This window comes from Lutra lutra, chromosome 2, assembly GCF_902655055.1.
Source record: "Lutra lutra chromosome 2, mLutLut1.2, whole genome shotgun sequence".
Classification (NCBI taxonomy): Eukaryota; Metazoa; Chordata; class Mammalia; order Carnivora; family Mustelidae; genus Lutra; species Lutra lutra.
In genome coordinates this window covers 112,811,285-112,833,082 of record NC_062279.1, presented here as the reverse complement: position 1 = coordinate 112,833,082, position 21,798 = coordinate 112,811,285, and the positions used below count along the sequence as shown (strand labels likewise).

The 21,798-nt window shown below is 38.7% G+C and overlaps 1 protein-coding gene across 18 annotated transcripts in view; it reads right to left on the bottom strand.

The window, feature by feature from the left end:
• ANK2 (ankyrin 2) overlaps window positions 1–21,798 on the bottom strand; it is a 235,435-nt gene that overhangs the window by 67,226 nt on the left and 146,411 nt on the right. For 16 of the 18 annotated variants that reach the window (XM_047718254.1, XM_047718257.1, XM_047718256.1 and 13 more), the window contains 4 exons: window positions 18,173–18,271; window positions 17,108–17,206; window positions 8,244–8,316; window positions 508–652 (listed from right to left, as the gene is read on the bottom strand). In XM_047718254.1, the coding sequence (XP_047574210.1) occupies window positions 508–652; window positions 8,244–8,316; window positions 17,108–17,206; window positions 18,173–18,271 (416 nt within the window). Of the gene's footprint in view, window positions 1–507; window positions 653–6,548; window positions 6,603–8,243; window positions 8,317–17,107; window positions 17,207–18,172; window positions 18,272–21,798 lie in introns of all 18 variants that reach the window. The other 2 variants (XM_047718252.1, XM_047718253.1) reach the window with 1 other exon arrangement.

Here is a 21,798-nt window from a genome sequence, read left to right as displayed (position 1 = left end):
GTCTATAAAACCTGTGCTCCTTCAGATTTTGCTCAGATTGCTTTTGTATTCAAGATCTTGGAGGATTTGGGTCTAATTCTTTTTCATGAAAATCAATTTCAGGCACTTTCCTTCTGAATTTGTTTCTTTTTCATCCTTCTTCACAACACCCTTTCAGTCACAGAATCTATACCACTAACAAAAATACCCATAAGGTAAAATGGTCCTTTTTATTCGCCTGAGAAAAAAGTGGTAAATGATTACAAACACTATACTGAAATGTAGAGCGCTCTTTACTTATTGCTCTGCTTCTTACTAGTCATCTGACTTTTACTGTCACTTAAACTCTCTAGTCCTCCGTTTCCTGTTCTTTAAAATGGGCACTTCAAGTTGCTCGAGGATGCAGTAAGATATAACATGCAGTACCTATTAAGTATACTTAATTATGTCTACTTTTTTTTATCATCATCATGAAAAAGGGTCGCATTGCCTTCTGGCTGATACCAAAGGTCAGGACTAGGGGACTACCTGTCAGAGCGGGCTCCCTCCAAGCTGTACCGGAGGTAATTCATGCCATCCAGGAACTGACTGCTGGGTAGCGAGTCGTCACCTAGTTCTTTCAGATCCTCGGGCCGAAGGTATTCTCCCCCATCGCCTGTCATTGTGTCGTCACCTTGAAGCAATCAGAGGAAGACGGAGGAAGGATTATTTGTTGAATGTCGTATTAACTACAAAATAGGGCGAAGATCGTGAAAAAAATGTCAGAAAAGCACTTATATCACTGGAACACCGCACACCCAATAAAAAACACATGCAACCTGCATGTGCTAAAACTCAGAGAAACAATATTTGGCCCATTTTTCTATTGCTTATCAAGAGAAAAAGAATGATCTGAATTGTAATTCTCTTAATATCGGTCAGTTTTCTTTACTCATTTCTTTGTTGCCATAGCTGGTTTATAGCTGTATTATTTAACTTATTCCACTATGTAGACTACTGAACTTCCAGACATAGTTCCAATAATTTCGTACCTAATGTCCAGCATTAACAATCTCTTCATGTCATTGGCAATATGCTAAGAAATATCTACTGCTCGGGGCACCTGGGTGGCTCAGTCGGTTAAAGGTCTGCTTTCAGCTCAGGTCATGATTGCAGGGTGCCGAGATCGAGCCTTGCCTTGGGTTCCCTGCTCAATGAGGAGTCTGCTTCTCCCTCTCCCTGCCCCCCTGACTCCTGCTCTCTCTCGTTATCTCTATCTCGAACAAATAAACAAGATCTTAACAACAACAACAACAAGAAACATCTACTGCTCTAAAACAAATATGTGATATAGTATATGGAGGGATATGATTTATAAGATTAACAAGATATGCACATTAGGGAAAGAACACTAGAACGAAGTGAGCAGATTGTGACATTTCAAGAAACAACCTGGAATTCAATTTTAAAAATATTACTGAGCATAAAAAGGATGTTTTGTTGGAAATTAGGTGGTTTCCCAAAGGCGAACGACAGGGGAAAAAAGAGAATTAAGTAATCAGGTAGTAGCAGAAAGCAATGACTAAGTGTGGTAGTTCATATTCAGAAGCCCAAATGCTAAGGTACATTCGCTGCCTGTGACTAGGAATAGAATACTTTCACAAGTATCTTTTTCAGGTAACTGAATAAGTAGTATCTCATTCACAGACATGCTGTACACCATTAACATACTGACATGGAGAAATAAATAATATGGCTGAGAGAAACTATTTTTGATGACTCCTTGAGACACTAATCACACACTTTAAGCCTGATGATCTATGTAAAGGACAAGTAGAAGGACAACTTCATTCCTATAACTAAGTTAAATATTCATTATTTTTTGTTTTTTAAAGATTTCATTCATTGACAGAGAGAGAGATCACAAGTAGAGAGAGAGAGAGGAGGAAGCAGGCTCCCTGCCTAGCAGAGAGCCTGATGCGGGACTCGATCCCAGGCCCCTGAGATCACGACCCGAGCTGAAGGCAGAGGCCTAACCCACTGAGCCACGCAGGCAGCCCTAAATATTCATTATTATATTCTCATTTGTTTTAAGTAATTGTTCTAAATCAACACTAATTTATAAAGGTACAACACTAAAGAATTAAAAGAAGGATATGTCTCAAAAAAAAAAAAAAGGCTATGTCTCTGACATTTCATTGCTTATATATATTATCTTAAGATCTCAAGTATATATCAAAGGATTATTAGCTGTCTAAATTACTTAAAGCTAATGACAGATTTGAAGAAAAAAAAAGACCTTCCAATAAATGGAGATGTAATTTATTCACCATTTGATTTTTCTCTCAAAGTCAATGCATTTAACATTTGACAGTTATAATAAGTCTCATCATTAAAAATATTTTCATGGCTTCTTCATTGACACCATCAGATTTTTACTGAGTTTTAGCAAAATGAGTTAGGCTCCACAGAGTATTAATTAAAAGTTGAGTTCTCAGAATTGGATAGACCTGGCTTCAAATTCTAATTCTGTTATTTACTGGCCTGTTAATCTTCCAGAGCCTCAGTTCCCACAACTAGTAAATGGGAATGATACTAATAATCTATCTCACACAGTAGGTGTATGAATTAAATAACATAAGAATGTGTAATCAAATGCCAGATATACTAATTGCTAGCTATTGTTTTTATTAACACAAAACGGTAAAAATGTGACACATCAATGAAATACGAGCTCAATTTCATTTATGCAAAAGTATTTGTAAATGTATATATCATAAAGAAAGAAATATAATTGTACTGTGTTTAAATATTTGTAAATCTGATGGCTCCAAGGAAAACATGAGTAAAGTTTTAAAAATTACGTTGTTTAAGGGGTGCCTGCCCACCCTTACATATATTTTCTTCTCTAAAGTGTTCCCTCATGGGGTGCCTAGGTGGCTCAGAAGGTTAAGTGTCTGCTTTCATCTAAGGTCGCGTGATTCCTAGGTTCTGGGATTGAGTCCCCCATCTTGGGCTCCGTGCTCAGTGGGGAACCTGCTTCTCCCTCTCTTCCTACCTCTCCCCCTGCTTGTGCTCTCTCTGTCTCTCTCGTTCAAATGAATAAAATCTTTTTTTTTAATCTATTAAAAAAAATGTTTTTAACATCTCACAAAGCAAGATGTAACAATAATAACAATCTACAGATAACACTAGAGTCAAACACAAAATGCATGATGTTGGTCAACCTTAAGAACCAAAAAGATGAGAGAGAGAGATCCCTTTAGGATGGTGTGGCGGGTTCAGCAGTGTTCCCTCACAAAATTCACTTCTATTTGGAACCTGAGAATGGAGCCTAACTTAGAGATAGGGCTTTTATAGATGTGTCTAAGTTAAGGACTGAGGTGACATCATATTGGATAGCTCCAATGAGAGTGTTCTTAGAGACACGGGAAAATGCCACAGGAAGGCAGAGATTGGAGTGATCTGTCTACAAGCCAAGGAACAAACACCAAGGATCACTGACAGCCACTGGACCCCTGAAGACACCAGAAAGACTCTACCATAGAGTATCAGAGGTTAGTATGGTCCCACCATAAACTTTTCACTCCAGAACTGTGAGAGGATAAATTTGAGCCACCAAGTTTATGGTAATTTCTTGTGATATTCCTAGGAAATTCCAGTGAAGCTGGAGAAGGAGTCACTGAAGAAGGATATTGGAGATGATCATTTGTTTGGATTCAACTTTAATGGACAGAGACTGATGCTACTTCAGATGAGAGGCTCATGTGTAAGGGGTCATGGAGGGCAATAAACAGTGAGAATGAAGGAGTAATACACATTACTTATTTAGAGAATACTACGTGAAGTAACTTGGCAAAAGTAAATGTTCGTGATGGTAAGCAATGATGAAAAGTCCAGAAAGAAAATCAGTGTCTAAATAGTGATCAAATCAAGGTTAAACATTTTGTTATAAGATTTGTAGGACTTAATTGTTCCTACTACTTCCTTCCTCTTATGTAATTGGTAAGTCTGTATATGGGCATACTTTACGGGTCAAGTAAGTTGGGGTCCCCCTTTGTTTATTTCTGGGAGAAAAAAATTCTAACATCGATTCTATGAATTGGTTTACCAAGCCACAGGCATTACCTAGTTTGCATATAAATCTAAATTATTTCTAGGGGAAAAAAAAGCCAACTTATTAACATTTGGGAAGATAAACTCTACTCTTATTTATGAGAAAGTGAAAGAAATAGTTGGCTGCAGAATCTGTCATGTAATATGAGGAGGATGGGAGGAGCCCACTGTCAAGTGTTCACAGCTGAAGTGTGACAAAAGGAGACAATGGATGGTTCCTGTACATTTTATCATAACACTCAGCCATTCTGGAGTTCTCTTGACTATCATTAGTACACATCATTCTAGAGAACCGGTGGAGAAGTTTGTACAAACCATCCGCACACAAACCTTTGAGTATATGGGACACATGGGTCACATTTCTACAGGTATTTTAGTTATGTAAGTGTTATCACCTCTGAGCCCCACCATGTAACTTACTGCCATGGAGCTGAGTCAGCAAAGATAGGGATCAGCTCATGAGCCTATGAAGATGTACAGGATTACATTTGCAGCGGCATTTTTCATCTGCACAGTATGATACTCTCAGATTGAATTCCCATTTCTATCTTTTCCTTCCATTTCTCCGCCATGTTGTCCCACCAGGACTTATATATAATCTGACTTAGTATTATAACGGCTCTCACACTGGGTTTACATTCCCCACCCACAATTTGATGGTCATGTGCTATGGCACAAACTACTTAATGTGTTTAAGTCTTAGTCTCCTCCTGTTCATGTGAGCCTTTCCTCACCTGAAGAAAAAAAAAAAAAAAAAAAAGAGGCTCAGTGGGTTAAAGCCTTTGTCTTCAGCTCAGGTTGTGATCCCAGGGTCCTGGGATCAAGCTCTGCATCGGGCTCTCTGCTCAGCAGGGAGCCTGCTTCCCTACCTCTCTCTGCCTGCCTCTCTGCCTACTTGTGATCTCTGTCTGTCAAATAAATAAAAATCTTTAATTAAAAAAAAAATGAGGGGGAATCAATAGCCTAGCTTATGTGGATGCTCTGGGGATTAAATGAGACAAAGCCCCTAGCTTTGCAGATGTTTAGTAAATGTTTTCTCTTCTGTCAAAATATCTAAGCCTCCTTCCAATTTCTTCCTACTACACTCCTTTAGTATATCACTGCTGGTTTAATCTTTGTGATAATCAGATTTGTTTCCATCATTATTCAAAATGTTTAACATGTCCTAATTTCCCAGACTTTTCAGGTAAGAACTCAAACATTCACAGTGAAGTCTAGTATGTTTTAATGCATGAACCAAACCGAATGACTGGATTATTTTGCTACTCTGTGTCTCTCTCATGCACTTTCCCCTCACAGGGCCTTCCACACTGTGTGGAAGTGTTTCTCTAAAACCTGTCTCTAAAACCTCTAAAAGGCACTGTGTCTCTAAAACCTGTGTCACTTTCCTATAAATCGCTCAGTTTCAGCAAGTCCACGGGACTGTACTGCGTCTCTCCAACTTTAGCTTCCAAGGCAGATATGAAAAGTGGGTGACATACTGCCTCTGTTCTACTTCATTTAACTTCTACATTATCTCTCCATCGATGTTTTGTAAAGACATGCACTGTGTTCACCTCTGATTCCCCAATGGTAGCAGTTCTAGAACTTTACACACAATAAAATCACTTTTACTACTGTTGATTGGATTCATGGGTGGATATCCCGATTATTCTACCAAGTTAGCCTGAAAGGACATCTGTACTTGGCTTGAATATCCTTTTGAGTATTGATAATACTCACAACTATCAAAACAAAAGAGCTGTAAATTAAAAAAAAAAAAAAAAAGAAGAAGAATTGGCTAATACCTTAAAAATAGATGTGGCTGCACTTTGTCCATATGAATGACAGGTTCCATGAAAACATTTGAAGCCCATAAAACATTAAAGGGTTTGGCAATATGAAAGCCAAATTTCTTGGATCCTTCTTGGGAGATAGAATATTTTATATCGGTCATTTTCCCCCTCTACATAATTTTAAGGGTTTTCATTTTTATTCCTAGTTACTTTCAAAAATCACATGATAACTACCAATTTCAAATATTTCTAATCACATCTAAAACTTATCTTCAGCCAAGAATGATATGAAGTTTATTCAGTCATGCAGTCTAACTTAGTTTTAACAGGTTCCTGGTAGTTAAATGTCAACTTACAAAGAATTATTTTTTTCTCTAAATGTGTATTCTTAGAGGAGAGATTAGTTTTGGTAAAATATTTATATGATGCTCATTAGGTAACTTAATTATAATAATAGGTCTCAACAACAGCAGGAACATCATTAATAGGATAAGCAATTTATGGCTTTAAGCTTCTGAGTTAATAAAATCTACACACTCACGTGCATACATATACAACTCCATCCACATCACACATGCTATTTCAAAAGAAACAGGTTAGTATTAGGCACGCATATTTAAATATTAAGCAAGTTGCTTCTATCCAGTTAAGAAAAATGAAAAGCAAAGCTTTCACTCCAATAGCTTCCTCTAAAGGTACCTGAATCACTAAGAGCTTCCCCATCAATAAAGTTGTCACCAAACTGTTTAAGGGCTGTTAAAAAAGATGATCCCACAAAAGAAAATGTGATGTGCATATATGAATGCTAAAATTAGCTGGCAAGTATTAGGATGGAACATAAAATTGTTATAATACTTGAAATGCTAACTTTGACAATTATTAATTTACTTTTAATAACCCAGTGACCAAACATTTGCTCCTTCATGTCCTAAGCTCTCACAAAAGCCGAGATAACTCACTACCTGTTACCGAACAGTGAGCAAACTAGTTCCAGATAATGACATCTCCTTGTAAAGTTTCACCTGATTACATCGTGAAGAATCTAAAAATCTACTTTTACTATTTCTCAATAAAAGCAATTAATATTGAGAATAGTACTATTCTTTTCAGCCTGACTCGTTTTTTTAGTTCTTTTATCTCTGCAGTGAGGGATTCCCTAGTGTCTTCTATGCTTTTCTCAAACCCAGTTAGTCTCCTTATGGTTGTTATTTTAAATTCTGGTTCAGGGTATTACTTAAATCTGTTTTGCTTAGATCTCTGGCTGTGCTCTCTTCTTGTTCTTTCTTTTGAGATGAGTCCCTCCATCTTGGCATTTTGTCTAGATCTCTGTCTTCTGCATTGCAGAAAGCCTGTTATGTTCCCTGCTCCTTAAAGCAATGCTGTACTAAGAAGAGGTCATCCACTGTCCAGGGCCTGGTGCTTCAGAGTCTTTGGGGTGTGCTGCGAGCACTCGGCTGCTGGGTTTTGGCTGCTCTTTCCCTCAGATTAGTCCTTGGCAGAGTTTCTCTTTGTCTACAGTGGGAAGCGTTTGGACCTTCTCCAGTGTGTGGCAAGTTTTAACTAGTACTATTCTTTATGGCAATAGTCTTTTAGACATATACATTTGACCAAAAGCTGTACTATGGAAATTTGGCTACATACCTCATTTGCTGCATTCATGACTTTTTGGCAGATTTTTTTTGTTCAAGAAAAGTCAACTCCTCTAACTGAAGTAGAAGTCGGGAGCTGGAAACTCTTGTGGAGGGACAGACTTGCAGCACAACGCCCCATTCCCACCCCAGGCAGTCCCCTGTACTCCCGTTAGAGCAACAAACTTCTCAACGTCTGAAATCCACTACCTTAGAAAATTTTTGTCAACTCTAAAGCTATACAGAGCATGTTTTATGATTTAAACAAATTCTTATGTTGAATTAGTATGACTTACATGTTATTTTTAATCTTATCTAAGCCTCCTCTCCTCTGGAATTAAAATTTATTCTGATTATTTGAACCAATCAGAAACAGATTTCTCAATATACCATTGAGAGTATACTTCAAAGTCTTTTACTTTAAGGCATTTTAATAAAAAAAAAAAGCATGCTAACACAATCAAAACATGTAGTAATAATAATTGTATTATCAGGTAGATTTTTCTAACATATGGCCAATTTCCAGCATCTTTCTCCTTTTCCGGTCATTACTTAGTAAGACATTAAAGATAATACCCATTGAAAATAGACAAATCACTATCCTCTTTCCCCAAATGACAAAAGTAGATGTTTTGAAACAGGTGAAAAAGTGACTTGAAATGTTAAGAGGCTGTCACCCACACTCACGGTACCAGCTTAGTCCCAGAGAAAAAGGATAGCTTGCTTGCCTTTGTGTAAGACAATGAAGACCAAATAAAAGTCTTACCTTCTTCATCAGAAACATCAAGAACCTCAGTCATTGTCTCAGGAACATTTAGCTTGTGTTTTTCAGTGATGGTCTGGGAAGAAAAAAAATTATTGATATGCAAGTTAAAATCAAACAAAAGAGAAAGCAATCACAGAGGAGGTCACGTGGATAGCATCAGCAAGCCGTAAGTCCTTGAGCATTTCATCTCCCCACATGTATGTTTTGGGAGCTTATTCTCTTTCATGAAAATTCATTTGTTCTTTTGGAAGATAAATGATCATTGACTCCAGTGAAGTCATACAACAAGGCCAAACTGAGGGTTGCTGGGGGATGGGGGGAGTTAGGATAGGGTGGCTGGGTTATGGACATTGGGGAGGGTAAGTGCTATGGTGAGTGCTGTGAAATGTGTTAAGGCTGACAATTCACAGACCTGTACCCCTGGGGCAAATAATACATTATATGGTAATAAAAATAATTGATAAAAGAGTTCATTATTTTGAGTTCCTATTTGAAAAATAAATTCTTTAATGATGGCATTAATTAATCATATTGAGAAAGCAGGTTAATGTTTTCAGGGCTTCCCTAAAATGAACGGAGTAATGTCTCCAGAAAAGTTTTTTTTTTTTTTAAATGATTTTATTTATTTATTTGAGAGAGAGAGAGAGAGCATGAGAGGAGAGAGAGATCAGCAGGAGAAGCAGACTCCCCGCCAAGCAGGGAGTCCGATGTGGGACTTGATCCCAGGACTCCAGGATCATGACCTGAGCCGAAGGCAGTCGCCTAACCAACTGAGCCACCCAGGTACCCCTCCAGAAAAGTTTTAAAAAGAAGCAATGAGCCTAGTAATTTATAAAAACAAAGCCACTGGAAAAGAAGTTGTAAACAATGTACAAAACAATTTGGGCAGAAAATGTAATGCATCTCTTCTGGGATCAGAGGACCAAGAGTAGAGAGTCAATCATCCTTCTGGTATTACACTGGTCTATAATTCTGGTTTGTTGCTTATTCCCCTTCCACAACGGCACTCCAGAGTTGTCAAGTCCACTGCCTTCCATTCCTGATACGCAATGTAAGGTTAAGAGACCAGATTCTGGGGGCACCTGGGTGGCTCAGGTCATGATCCCAGGGTCCTGGGATCAAGTCCCACATCGGGCTCTCTGCTTGGCAGGGAGCCTGCTTCCTCCTCTCTCTCTGTCTGCCTCTCTCCCTACTTGTGATTTCTGTCTGTCAAATAAATAAATAATCATTAAAAAAAAAAAAAAAAGAGACCAGATTCTGGAGACTGGCTGCCTGGGTTCGAATGCTAACTTTGTCATTTCTTAACAAGTTCCCTCATTTCTCTGAGCCTCAATTTTCTCATTTATAAAACAGGGATAATACTGCTACTTCATAAAATTGATTTGAAGACTAAATGAAATAATATACATAAGAGCTCTAAGGACAGTGCTTGGAATATGTTAGCCCTCAATAAATGTCAGCTAGTATAACATCATTATTATCATTATAATTCAGTATTAAATTCCTCTTATAACTGAAGATCCTCTTAACTTTTTAGTCATTCAGGCACTCAGGAAACATTTTGAGTGCCTACCACATGCCAGGCACTGTTTTAGACACCAGGGATACCACAATGATTTAAAAAAAAAAAAAATCACACTACTTTAAATACCACCTACAGACAGTGAAGTCTCAAACTCCTATCTCTAGTGTCTGCACTGAAAATGTAGTAAGTGCACTGACTGGCATCATGGGAACTCTAAAAACCTAATCTCTCAAAATAAGTCAACTCTTCAACTAAATCCACTAAAATACAACAATAAATAGGTTATCTTAGATTTTTAAGCTTTGCTACATGGATATTACAGACTTTTTTGAATGACACCAAATTCTTTTCTTTCAGAAAGCAGTAGAGAACTTCAAATAGATTTATGAGGAAATTCAACTAATCTGAAAATGTATTCACATCTACCTGTATAATATCTATGTGTCAGGAGGGACTGATGAAATCATAATGCGATACTGCATTCTGTGAACCCTTTCAGTGGTTCCCCATTTCCTCAGAAAACAAGCAAATGGTCCAGGAGAGCTGGGTGATGTAGTAAGAAGAGGCAGGGAGACCTCCCCTCTCTCCTCATGTTACAGCCATGTTCGCAGGTCACGGTCTCTCACACCTCAAATTTTTTCCATATATTCCTTCCTTTACCAGAAATATTCTTCACCCCTTTTCTTGGCTCATATTAGATGTAATTTCCTTGGAGAAACATTCCCCAATCCTCCCTGATGAGTCTGTTTCACCGTGATTGCCTGCTGCTGTGTACTGTCACGACACAGGAGACACCACACCACACACAGTGGTCTGAGCCTTCTCTGCTCCCACATGAGAGTGTGAGTCATTGAAGAGTTGGTCTGTTTCCAAAGAATCTGACATCTAGCAGGTGCTTCTCAAATATATATTGAACAAACCAATGATACAAAATTAGGCAAAATATATGTAAAATCCACACAACAACTAAATAGATTTTCTTTGGGGTGATAAACCAGTTCAAGAATGGGAAGAAACTGAGAAAGTAAGGGAAGTCTCATGTTCTCTGGATGAAGGCACAATTGGAGAGTAAAGTATTGAATTCAGCTTTCCCACATGTTGATTACGATATTTAAATAATTCCATAATGTCTTATTTACTGAAAACAAACTCAACTTTAGGAAAGACAAAAGCATTCATTCAAAATTCTGGATATTAATAGCTATATTAATAAATATTTGTTAAACAAACTTAAGAAGACTATTGTATCACTTATTTTATTTTTTTAATTAATTTATTTATTTGAGGGAAAGAGAGTGCATGAGCTGGGGCTGGGGGGGGGGCAGGCAGAGGGAAAGAGAATCTAAAGCAGACTCCACACAGAGCACAGAGCGGGATGCCGGGCTCAATCTCACATCCCTGAGACCATGGTCTGAGGTGAAACCAAGGCTGGTGCTTAACCGACTGCACCACCCGGGCGCCCCCCTCCATTTAATTATTTTAATAGTAATTAGCTTACAAATTTACAAGGATAAATTAAAACCTATGTTCCGTATCCATGGTTTTTAACTCTAGCTGCATATTAAAATCATTAGAGAAGATTTTAAAATACCATCACTTAGATACCACGGCAGGACAATTAAGTCAGAGTCCTGCGGGCTCAGCTGTGAAACAGTTGCTCAGATGGATCTATCATGCAGCTCAAATCGCAACCCATTTGGAAAAGTGTATAAACTGCAGAAAGTGATTTGCATTTAAAATATGGGAAAGACAGGGATGTCCTATTAAGCTATGATAATCCATTAAGCATTTTCTGAAACTCTTTTTATAAGATCCTCAGTGTAAATAAAATGATTAAAAATGTGAAGGGACGGCTACCATATTAGACTACACCAGGAAGTTTATTTTTGCGGAGATGTTCTAGAGTATCTGCCCTTCACAGGAAACATTCCACAAGAGGATGCTTCTCTATTTGAAAATAAGTGATGGAGGGGCACCTGGGTGGCTCAGTGGGTTAAAGCCTCTGCCTTCGGCTCAGGTCATGATCCCAGGGTCCTGGGATCGAGCCCCGAATCGGGCTCTCTGCTCAGCGGGGAGCCTGCTTCTCCCTCTCTCTCTCTGCCTGCCTCTCTGACTACTTGTAATCTCTGTCTGTCAAATAAATAAATAAAATCTTTAAAAAAAAAAAAGAAAGAAAGAAAATAAGTGATGGAAATATTTCTAAATGATCAAGTTATATTGCCTGACATACTTCATTTATATTTTCAGACACTGATAATAGGACTATATTTTCTTCGAATTTCTAAGAGTGGACTGGAATTTCTAAGGGTGGAAATACCATTGCTCTAGTTTGGTCACTGAATACTATCAAAGTTATTACCAGCAAATATTCATGGCAACAGAAAAAGTAACACACAGTGATCACACTGGTCACAGATATTTTTCTGTACAGATAGTAAAAATGCCCTCTCTATGCAATGTAGTAAGTATAGCATGCATCTGTTCATGATGTAGTGCTTGACCTTTTAGAAGGCCATCAATAAATATTTGTTGAGTACATGATAAATAAGTCTTCCTACTCATGAGTAATGTTATAAGAAATAAATACATCTTTTCTTTAAAATGCAGTGAACTTTGAAAACTTGATTATCAAAATATAAATATGGTTTTACACAAATGCATCTAAATAGTACATGGAAAACAAAGATATAATTAAATGATCATGGGCAACTGTCTGCTACAGAATCTAAGAGTCTATAGTCAAGATTAGAAACCAATTTAAAGTTAAAATGGGTAGTGTACTATGCACAAATTTAATAGTATGTAATTAAATCAGATAATACGGCAATATAAATAGGATAGGATAGATGGAATCCTTAATAAAGAGTTTTAATATTTATCACGATGTGGGAAAGATGTAAAAAATAAAACATGAGTCCTTTACATGCTGTTTTGTAAGTAGATATTTGGTTTGTTTTACACAACAGTATGCTTAACCAGCCTCCCCTTAGCCCACACCCCTCATCAACCGTTTCCTTTGTATCACATACTCACCAAGTCACCATATCGTGGTGAGGGATCGTGTCTAATATGCCACCTACTAAGGCCCACACACAATGGCTCCCATCAGTAGGGTGACAGGCTAAATTTGGTTTTGTTCACAAACCTATTTATACCAACGGTACATGTTAATAGAATGTCTGTAATAACTGAAATAGTATGTAAACATTTTTCTACAAAAACCAATGTAAATGGTTTGGGAACCTCAACAAAGGTCAGTCACCAAAAATAATTTGTACTCAATTAAGGTGTGGTTAAGATAAAGCAGACGAGAAAAAAAAAATAGTATGTCAAAAGTTTAAAAAGGTTCTGCCTACAGTATAATGTTACTTTAAGATAATATACAGGATGAATGTGGGGCACCTGGGTGGCTCAGGCGGTTGTGTCTGACTCCTGATTTCGGCTCAGGTCCTTATCTCAGGGTCATAAGATCGAGCCTGGTGATGGGCTCTGCACTCAATGCAGAATCTACTAGAGATTCTCTCCCTTCCCACCCTGGTGCACACTCTCTAAAAAATAATACATAAATCTTAAAAAAAAAACACACACACACACACACACGATGAATACTCTCAAGATATATGTATTATAGGATATAGTATGCAAGACTGAAGTTCTTTGTGCGAGAATGATCTCTTAGCCTCCTTCTAGTCAGTGGACCTATACTCAAAGAAAAGATCTTAACTCCACCTCAAAAGGTGTCCAATGACTTCGTGTGTATTTACTGCATTGCTATTTCTAGGATTCCCATTTAACTGATTTACAGCATCAGATAAGATTTAGGACTTTGAATATGTACATTTTCTTTACTGTCACAAATTTCTCCACTGTTTAAATGGTAATATAACCATAATGTCATTTTTATTTTAGTAGTTTATTCAGCAATTTATGATGTTATTTTTATTTCAGTAATTCTGGGTCTACATATCAGTGATTATATGCAACTTAAAGCATGATCATTTAAAAATTATGCAAATAATACAAATACTCAATGACAGTTGATCAATAAGCAGAGGGAGGAGCCCCATCTCGGTCTTCCAAACTGCCTCAGGCGATTGAGTTTGGTGGCTTCTGCTGCTGGAAATGTGTCCTCTGCGCTCTGATGCCCATTCCAGCACACGCGCAATGAATGTGATCCTGGGAGAATGCTAAACCACCTCACAGCCCCTGCTGGGTTCCCCAAAGTAAAGTTAGAAAAGCAAAGGTTAAGGAAACAAACCACAACTCCAAAATGTCTCAAAAATTTCTGAAGCAGTGGCTTCTCCTTTACAGACTGCTGCCTTCCTCCTCTCTCTACACAATGACTTTATTCATACTGTGGGGTAAAGAACTTCGGAAGGAGGATTAGCACAGGAAACTTTCTTTAATGGAAGAGAACTCACAGGGCTGCTCAAAGGCACACGGTGTAAATCTAGTGATGTGAGATTTGTATGTTAGTTGTGTAACTGTAATTTAACTATTATACTTAAATGGTAATAATATCAAACTAAATTTTATTAATTTTACATAATTATTAAATTGTCTAGTGTACTATTATTGGTCCATCACCAGTGAGCAATTCCAAATTCACTTTAGAAAGTAATATTGAATATGTCGCCTCCATGGAAACAAACAAAAAGCACTATTTAGATAGGTTGTTTTGAATAGAAAACTGGGTGAAAACACCTCTTTCACAAAATACATGTTAAGCTGCATTTAGTAAAGTCAAGATCAGTAATGTCAGAGTGGTTAAGAACACGGACTTTAGAATCTCACAACCTAAATTTGAATCCTAGATCTACCCTCAATGCCTGCCATATCTGTAATCACTAAATACTCATTTTTTTTAAATACTCATTTTTAATACCACTAATATCGTTATGGAAAAAAAAAAAGTATGAATGAAAACTCTTCCCAAAGAGAGGAATTGCAAAGTAAGAAGGCTCACATAAGAGACAGGAGTAAGTCCATATTTTCAATCCTTCACCCGAAACTCAATTTCACAGAACAATAGAACTCACAATTCTAAGAGAAGAATCAATTCTAAGAGAGGCAGAAAGTAAAAATAGGGCAGCATCAAAACATGTTACCAATACAATTATCCATTTAGACAAAGTGGGTACTTGTTTAGTTAATAGGGGCAATGACTTCTTACCCCAACTAAAAGCAAACATGCCATTATGTTTTATATTTGTTCGTTGGCTTTTTACCTAGAAACTTGACTTCTAAATATAGAGGTTTTTAATTGGGGAAATGCTCAGCTGGGCAGGGTAGAGAATAATAGTTACCAGAACAGAAGAAAAGCTCACAGGGAGTTCTAAAAGTAGTTTTTGTATTCCGCTAAAGCTAGATGTGGCAGAGATATGACTCTATGTCTAATTTTTGAAAGGTATCTGAACTTGCTTAGTCATAGTATTTAGCAAGCTAATTGTTTCTCTTTTCAAATATAGATCTATATAGTTAAAGTAATTCCCTCCAAGTAATATTTATGAGCCTGGGATCTATTTGAAACCGAACACATAAGTTCCATAGTTTTGTTGATGTTAAAGAAGAATTTATTTTCTTACAAAAAGTAAGTCCCATTATCCACTCCCACTAAACTGCAAGCTGCTGGGGGGAGGGGGGTAATGTTTTCACCACTGATGACTCTTCACCACTCAGCATAGAGCTCAGAGCATATTTTATATCCAATAAATATTGGAGGAATGATTAGTAAATGAAATGAATGGAAGAAAAGCAGGTCAAGTAGCAAAAAAGATGCAAGCTTGCCATCTAGTGGTCACTTGATAAAAATGTATGTAAATGATAACCAGAAAAGTTAATAAAGTTTACAGAAAACATGACTTCTAAGAACAGATGTACTTGGCCACTCTTGCTACTACAGGCTTCAGTTATCTGTGACTTGCACATTGTTTCAAAGATGACAAATAAAGGCACATATGTATAGGTCTCTAACAGGAAGATTTTCCTGGTATTAAAAAATCATATAGTAAGAAAAGGCCATTAAGATTCAGCAATATATAGCAACTCAGAAGTATAGTGATGGGTAGTGACAAGACTTTTCTCTCATATAATTTATTGAAGCCATGCCTTAAATCTTTAAAAAATATTGTGGTGTATTAGCCAAACGTTTTAAGATTCTGCTTGAGAAAACAAGCAGTACTATTCGCTCCCATCTAAATTCAGGCTATGTCTTGCAGTTCATTAATAAATCATACTCCACTCTATTAAAAATTTCACATCAAACCAACTGTATTCCATCTGCTTCAATGTCAACAGGAACTTGGTGTCAGTCTGAAGAATAAAATGTCTTTCTTTTTCCACGTATCTATCCAAAGAAACAAGTGTTCTAAAACTCTACACATATCCTTTCTTACTTAAGGTATTTACTAGAACCCATTCAGACTTTTTATGTTTTTTTTGTGATCTTATTGTCTCTGAAGAACACATCTAATGCTCCACCGTCACCCTAATTTTCTATTTTAAAAAGAGAAATTAAAGAGCTGTTGTTTCTTAGAGTTCATGCTTAAGAAAAAAAAAGTTAATAAGAAGTGCGAAAGAGAACAGCACTTCCTCTTTCAGCTGTGAGTCCCCCCTATGGGGCAGTCTCCTTTCAGTTTTGCTCCAACTAAATGGTACAAGAGCCTTAAGACTCATTAGTCCCAGAGACTTCATTCTCCCACAAGGCCATCAATGATCCCTGCTCCTCCTAAATAATCAGCAGTCATATCCCAACTAGCGAAAATAAAAAAATTTAAATAAAATTTTTTTATTTAAATTTTAAATAAATCTGTATCTGTCGTGATACAGATACAGCTGACCTACTAAGTAAAACCAACTCCCTTTTTCAATTAAAAAATATGATAATCAGAAATAAGAAGGAAGTAAGGAGGAACTGTTCTCACGGGAATGCATTAGGCCCAATCGTTAGCAGGGCATCAGGAGGATATGGGTCTTTCCAGAGGTTGGCCTGGCTAAGATTTGCTCTGGAGTGTCCTACCACTTAGCCAGAAGTAGGTGTCACACCCAACTACAGTGAAAGGGCAAGGCAGCCCCCCTCCCCGGCCAAAATTCCAAAATTCCAAAAAGGAACTAAATATTATACAATTATGTTTATATTTTACATGGATTTATGTTAAGGAAAAGAAGCCACCCCCCCCCCCCACTAGCTGTGTCAATGCACTTACATCTGCATTCCTCTATGGTGTACCATACATTCACCCAAAGTTCCAAACCAAAAGCTCCACATAGTTTGTAAGCGCAAAAGTATGTGGCTTGAAAACCAAGACAGTGGAACCCAAGCCCAAGAGCTCCTACTCACCGTGGTGGTGGTGGTGACCTCCTCTGTTACAACCTTCAGGGTGTCGACCACGGAGATGTAGCCCAGACGCTTAGCAATCGCCAAGGCGGTGTTGCCATTCTGAAGAGAGTGCAATGAAAGAGAGAGAGGGAGAACTGAGAGGGAGGACCGCGCTGTGAGCCAATGAGCTCACCGGCTGCTCCGCCTGAGCCAGCATTTCCTTCCAAAACCAGGCACAGCTTAGGAAAATCACTAGTTTTTACCATTACATCTGAATCTCTTTGTAACTTCTTTAGACTATGGCCCGGGTCACCATGGTAACACAACAAGCTGCATCTGCCTGCTCTTCTAATAAGAAGCACTTGACGCTTTAACCCTGAGGTTGTCAAACATCTCGACAAGATACTGCACTGTGTTTAGTCAAGGACCCCGTGAACTGAGGACGCTGCCTCCGAAAATGATTAGCCAGTACCGAGTACCGTTACTCCTCGTCAGAGGTCAGGCCATCTGCTGCAGGTAGGACGTCACCCCAGGGAACTCGGTCACACATTTAGCTACAGCTGTGCAGAAGCTCGCCGTGCAGCAAAATAACACAAGCGAGCAACTCCGGCTCCAGCGCGGGCCACTGGGGACCCCGGTTTGTTTAATTGCACCGCTTAGTTTACATTTCAATGGCTCCACATCCCGAAGAGCTTTGTCTGAGCCAGGAGCCTCGCAGACCGGGCTCCCTTAAGAAGGCCGGGCGGGAGCAGGGGCGGGGGCGGCGGAGGCGGGCGGGGGGGCTGCCCTCGCGTTCACATCTGAGCACCAGCTGCGAGCAGAGCACGTTCCAGCAGCCTCCGCGCAGGGCCCCACTCTCCCGAGAGAGACGGCCGAGTCAGGCCGACTGCGCTCCCTCCCCGGGAAGCGCTGCCGGAGAAGTCACGCTGATTTCTGGAAAGCCCTTCCAGAATTCCCGGGCTTTCCAGAGTGCGGGGGCCTTATTGAAGGCGCGTGTCTGAACCCAGCTCAGACAAGGAGCCGCCCGGGCGGGCGAGGAGGAGGCAGCGACGGCGGCGTGGTGCTGGGCGGCGGCGCCTGGCTTACCGCGGTGGTGGCGTTGGGCTTGGCCCCGTGCTGCAGCAGGACGTTGATGATGTGCGTGTGGCCCTGCTGGGCGGCCTGGTGCAGAGGCGTGTAGCCGTTCTGTAGGTGACGGTGGCCATGGACCCAGCATAGGTTTGCAGCAGGAGAAGGAAAGTTCGGTTAGACTTCATGTTGAATTTCTTAGTCTTACAACAAAACCGTCAAGAATGCTGTTTATTTGGAGCTCCATATCCCCACCAACCCATGTGTCAGCAACAAACACTCCTTCTCACCTTATGGTCTGCTAAACAAAGCGAAAAGACTAGCTTATGAAATAGAAGGACTGACAAACTGGAAATCAGAGCTATTAATATATTTTAACTAATTGGCATTAAAATGGGTATACTGAGAGATTTATAATGACAAAAGAACGTTATCACAATGATTTCTTCCTTAGGGATAAAGAAAGTAACATTTTTAACTGAAATCTGAGGACTCTGATACAAATACAATATAAATACAAATTCAAAAAAAATGCTTGTTTGTCATGACTTTTTTTTTTAATTTTATTTATTTATTTGACAGATCACAAGTAGGCAGAGAGGCAGGCAGCGGGGAGGGGAGGAAGCAGGCTCCCTGCCCAGCAGAGAGCCTGATGTGGGCCATCCCAGGACCCTGAGATCATGACCTGAGCGGAAGGCAGGGGCTCAACCCACTGAGCGACCCAGGTGCCCCTGTCATGACTTTTCTAATAATGAATCTTTGTGCCAGCTTTAGGGATTCTAAATTGATGGGGGTAAATCTAAATCTTATCTTCCTTTCAGAGAGCAACTGTGGTCAAAGAAGACCATGCTTAGAGAATGGAAGATTTCATTGGATGATGAGTGGCCCACCCTCAATTAAAAATGACTTTAAAAATAAAGTTCTTTGTAACACTCTGGTCTAAACTGAAAATTTAGATGAAAGCTCTGTAATCCATGATTTGTGAGGAAATGCTGCTGAGGTTAGTGTGAAGACAGTCTTGCTCAGAATTCTAATGGGTGGCAGGTATGGAACCGGTTGGCTGCATATTCACATTCATTAAACAAAGGCACTGGAATCCTTGGAGGCAAACAAAACACTAATATCCCTCACTGAACATTTATTTTGTGCCGGATGCCAGGCCTTGTAGTTGTCTTTGAATCTTTATTGTCATCCTAAAAATGAGGGTGCTTGGTACATAGGTGGTGTCTCATACACCACCATGAGTGACTGAGTGAATGAATACATGATTGAATAAATGTTTTCTTCCAATTTCAGAGACGATGAAATGGAAAATAACAGTTAAGTAATTTCTTTGCAATTATTCTAGGTTCAGAACCTGTGTAGATCATGATAGCCAATGGGTATCAGACTACTTTTTGTATTATCTACCTGCCTCACCCTGATAAAATTCTATCTGTTATCTGGGTTCGAAGTTCTGAGTAGCCCATTCATACCATAAACTTGTAGGAGTATATGTCCCTTTTACCTAGTATCACTGCTGCCTCATGACCAACATGCACTTTTGCTACTCCTGCCTACATAAAGTGTCCATCTATATACACAAGGTGCCCCGAGACTCCTTCTATGCTTTTGCTGTGGCCTTTCCATCCACGGGGATGTCCCTGTATTTGTGAGAGTCTATCAGTCTGCATGTCCTTCAGTCTGGAACATCATCAGCTCTGCCATGTCTGCTATCTCTCCCTCCAATGGCATCACCCCAGGAAACCTGGAAATAGAAGCCAATTACAGGGACCCTGAGAAACTTATCGCTATTGCAGGGTCTCTGCTCTCAAATGAGATAATCCACGCACATTTGAGAAGCATAAAGTAAGTGGCATTTTTTTTCCCTGAAAATTCTTCTTCTCTAACCGAATTTGTTCACCTCTTCAGTAGCAACCAAGTGAATTCATTCAGCAAGCATTTACTAACCACATGCTTTGTGCTAAGTAGGAGACACTGTGCTTATGTAAATTAATAATGCCAGAGTAGCATTCTTGCCCCTAAGAGCTCACAATTTACAGAGTCCTCAACACACAGTGCCCAGAAAGGTGTCTGTCTCCCAGGCCTGATTTAATTTAACCTTTACCGGAAACCTCTGGTGCACAAGTATATTTGCTAGGGAAGTCTGGAGCAACTCAAAAACTTTTATGCAAACATTTGATTACATCTTATCTATGGTCTTGGGCCCATTCTGCTAGGAGATCTAGACCCAGTTCTACCAAACCCCTCTAACCCTCCATTTCCTCATTAACAAATGGGAATAGCCAAGATTTCAAATCTGGTGAAGGATTATATATGTTGCCCATAAACTTTTCTTTTTTTAAAGATTTTTTATTTTTTTATTTTTTATTTATTTGACAGAGATGACAAGTAGGCAGAGAGGCAGACAGAAAGAGAGGGAGAAGCAGACTCCCTGTTGAGTAGAGAGCCCGATGCGGAGCTCGATCCCAGGATCCTAGAATCATGACCTGAGCTGAAAGCAGAGGCTTTAACCCACAGAGTCACCCAGGTGCCCCCATAAACTTTTCTTTAACTGATCTAAAGTTCCATGAAAATGCTGACAAACATTTCACTTTTTTTCTTTCTCATTGAAGAGTTCTATGATCTTTGCAGCATATTTTATAAAGAAAATTTTCTTGTACGTGCTAACGTTCTATGCACTCTTTGCAAATTAATCATATAATCAACCAAATCTAGTTTTCCTCAAGTGGATGTTTGTAGGATTTCATTTTCATTTTAAATGAAAATTTAATAAAATGAAACTTAATGAAAACTTAATGAAATGAAATTTTAGTAGTCTCATAAAACAAGTTCACTTTTCCAGATTATTATACCAGATCATGAATGTTTGAGGACTAAAGGCAATACATATGTTTACATTTTTATAGCAACAAAACAAATTTTTAAAACCATAGTTAAATGAGATGTGAGGCAGAAAACACAAATCATTTTCCAAAAATGCCATTCTGTGTGAAAAAAATCCCGAGATGTTTATTAAAAGAACATCTTTCCATTTATGTAGCTATGCACTCCCTGAAGACATATTAAAAGTTATATTTACTTCTAAAAGCAAGTAAAATCTACAGAGTTCACTAAAAAAAAAATAATAATAATAAATAAATAAAATAAAACCTGAAAAATTAAAATGAGATTTTTCTCTCAACCAAATGTCTATTCGAATGCATACCAAACCCCAGGTAGATAAATGATGTTCTCTAGACCATATGTCTGGCTTGTAAATATTACCTCAACAATCACACAGTTAACAAAAAAATATGCTAACTTTTCAAGTTCCTCCAAAGTCTCATTGCATAGTTGCATTTATTCCTTTCAGGAGAAGATCTGGATCCCAACAGGAATGTCTTTCCTATGTGCTTATGTGTGATCCGACTCAGGAAAAAATGGTGTTAGGTGCTGATGCCTGAGAATTCTTATTAGAGCTTTTATTTTTTTTTTTAAGATTTCATTAATTTGACAGAGATCACAAGTAGGCAGAGAGGCAGGCGGAGAGAGAGAGAGAGAGAGAAGAGAGAGAGAGAGAGGCTTATTAGAGCTTTTAAATAAGCTCAAAGTACAATGTCATGAGAACTCAAGAATTGCTCAGAAACTAGGCAGCAGCTGCT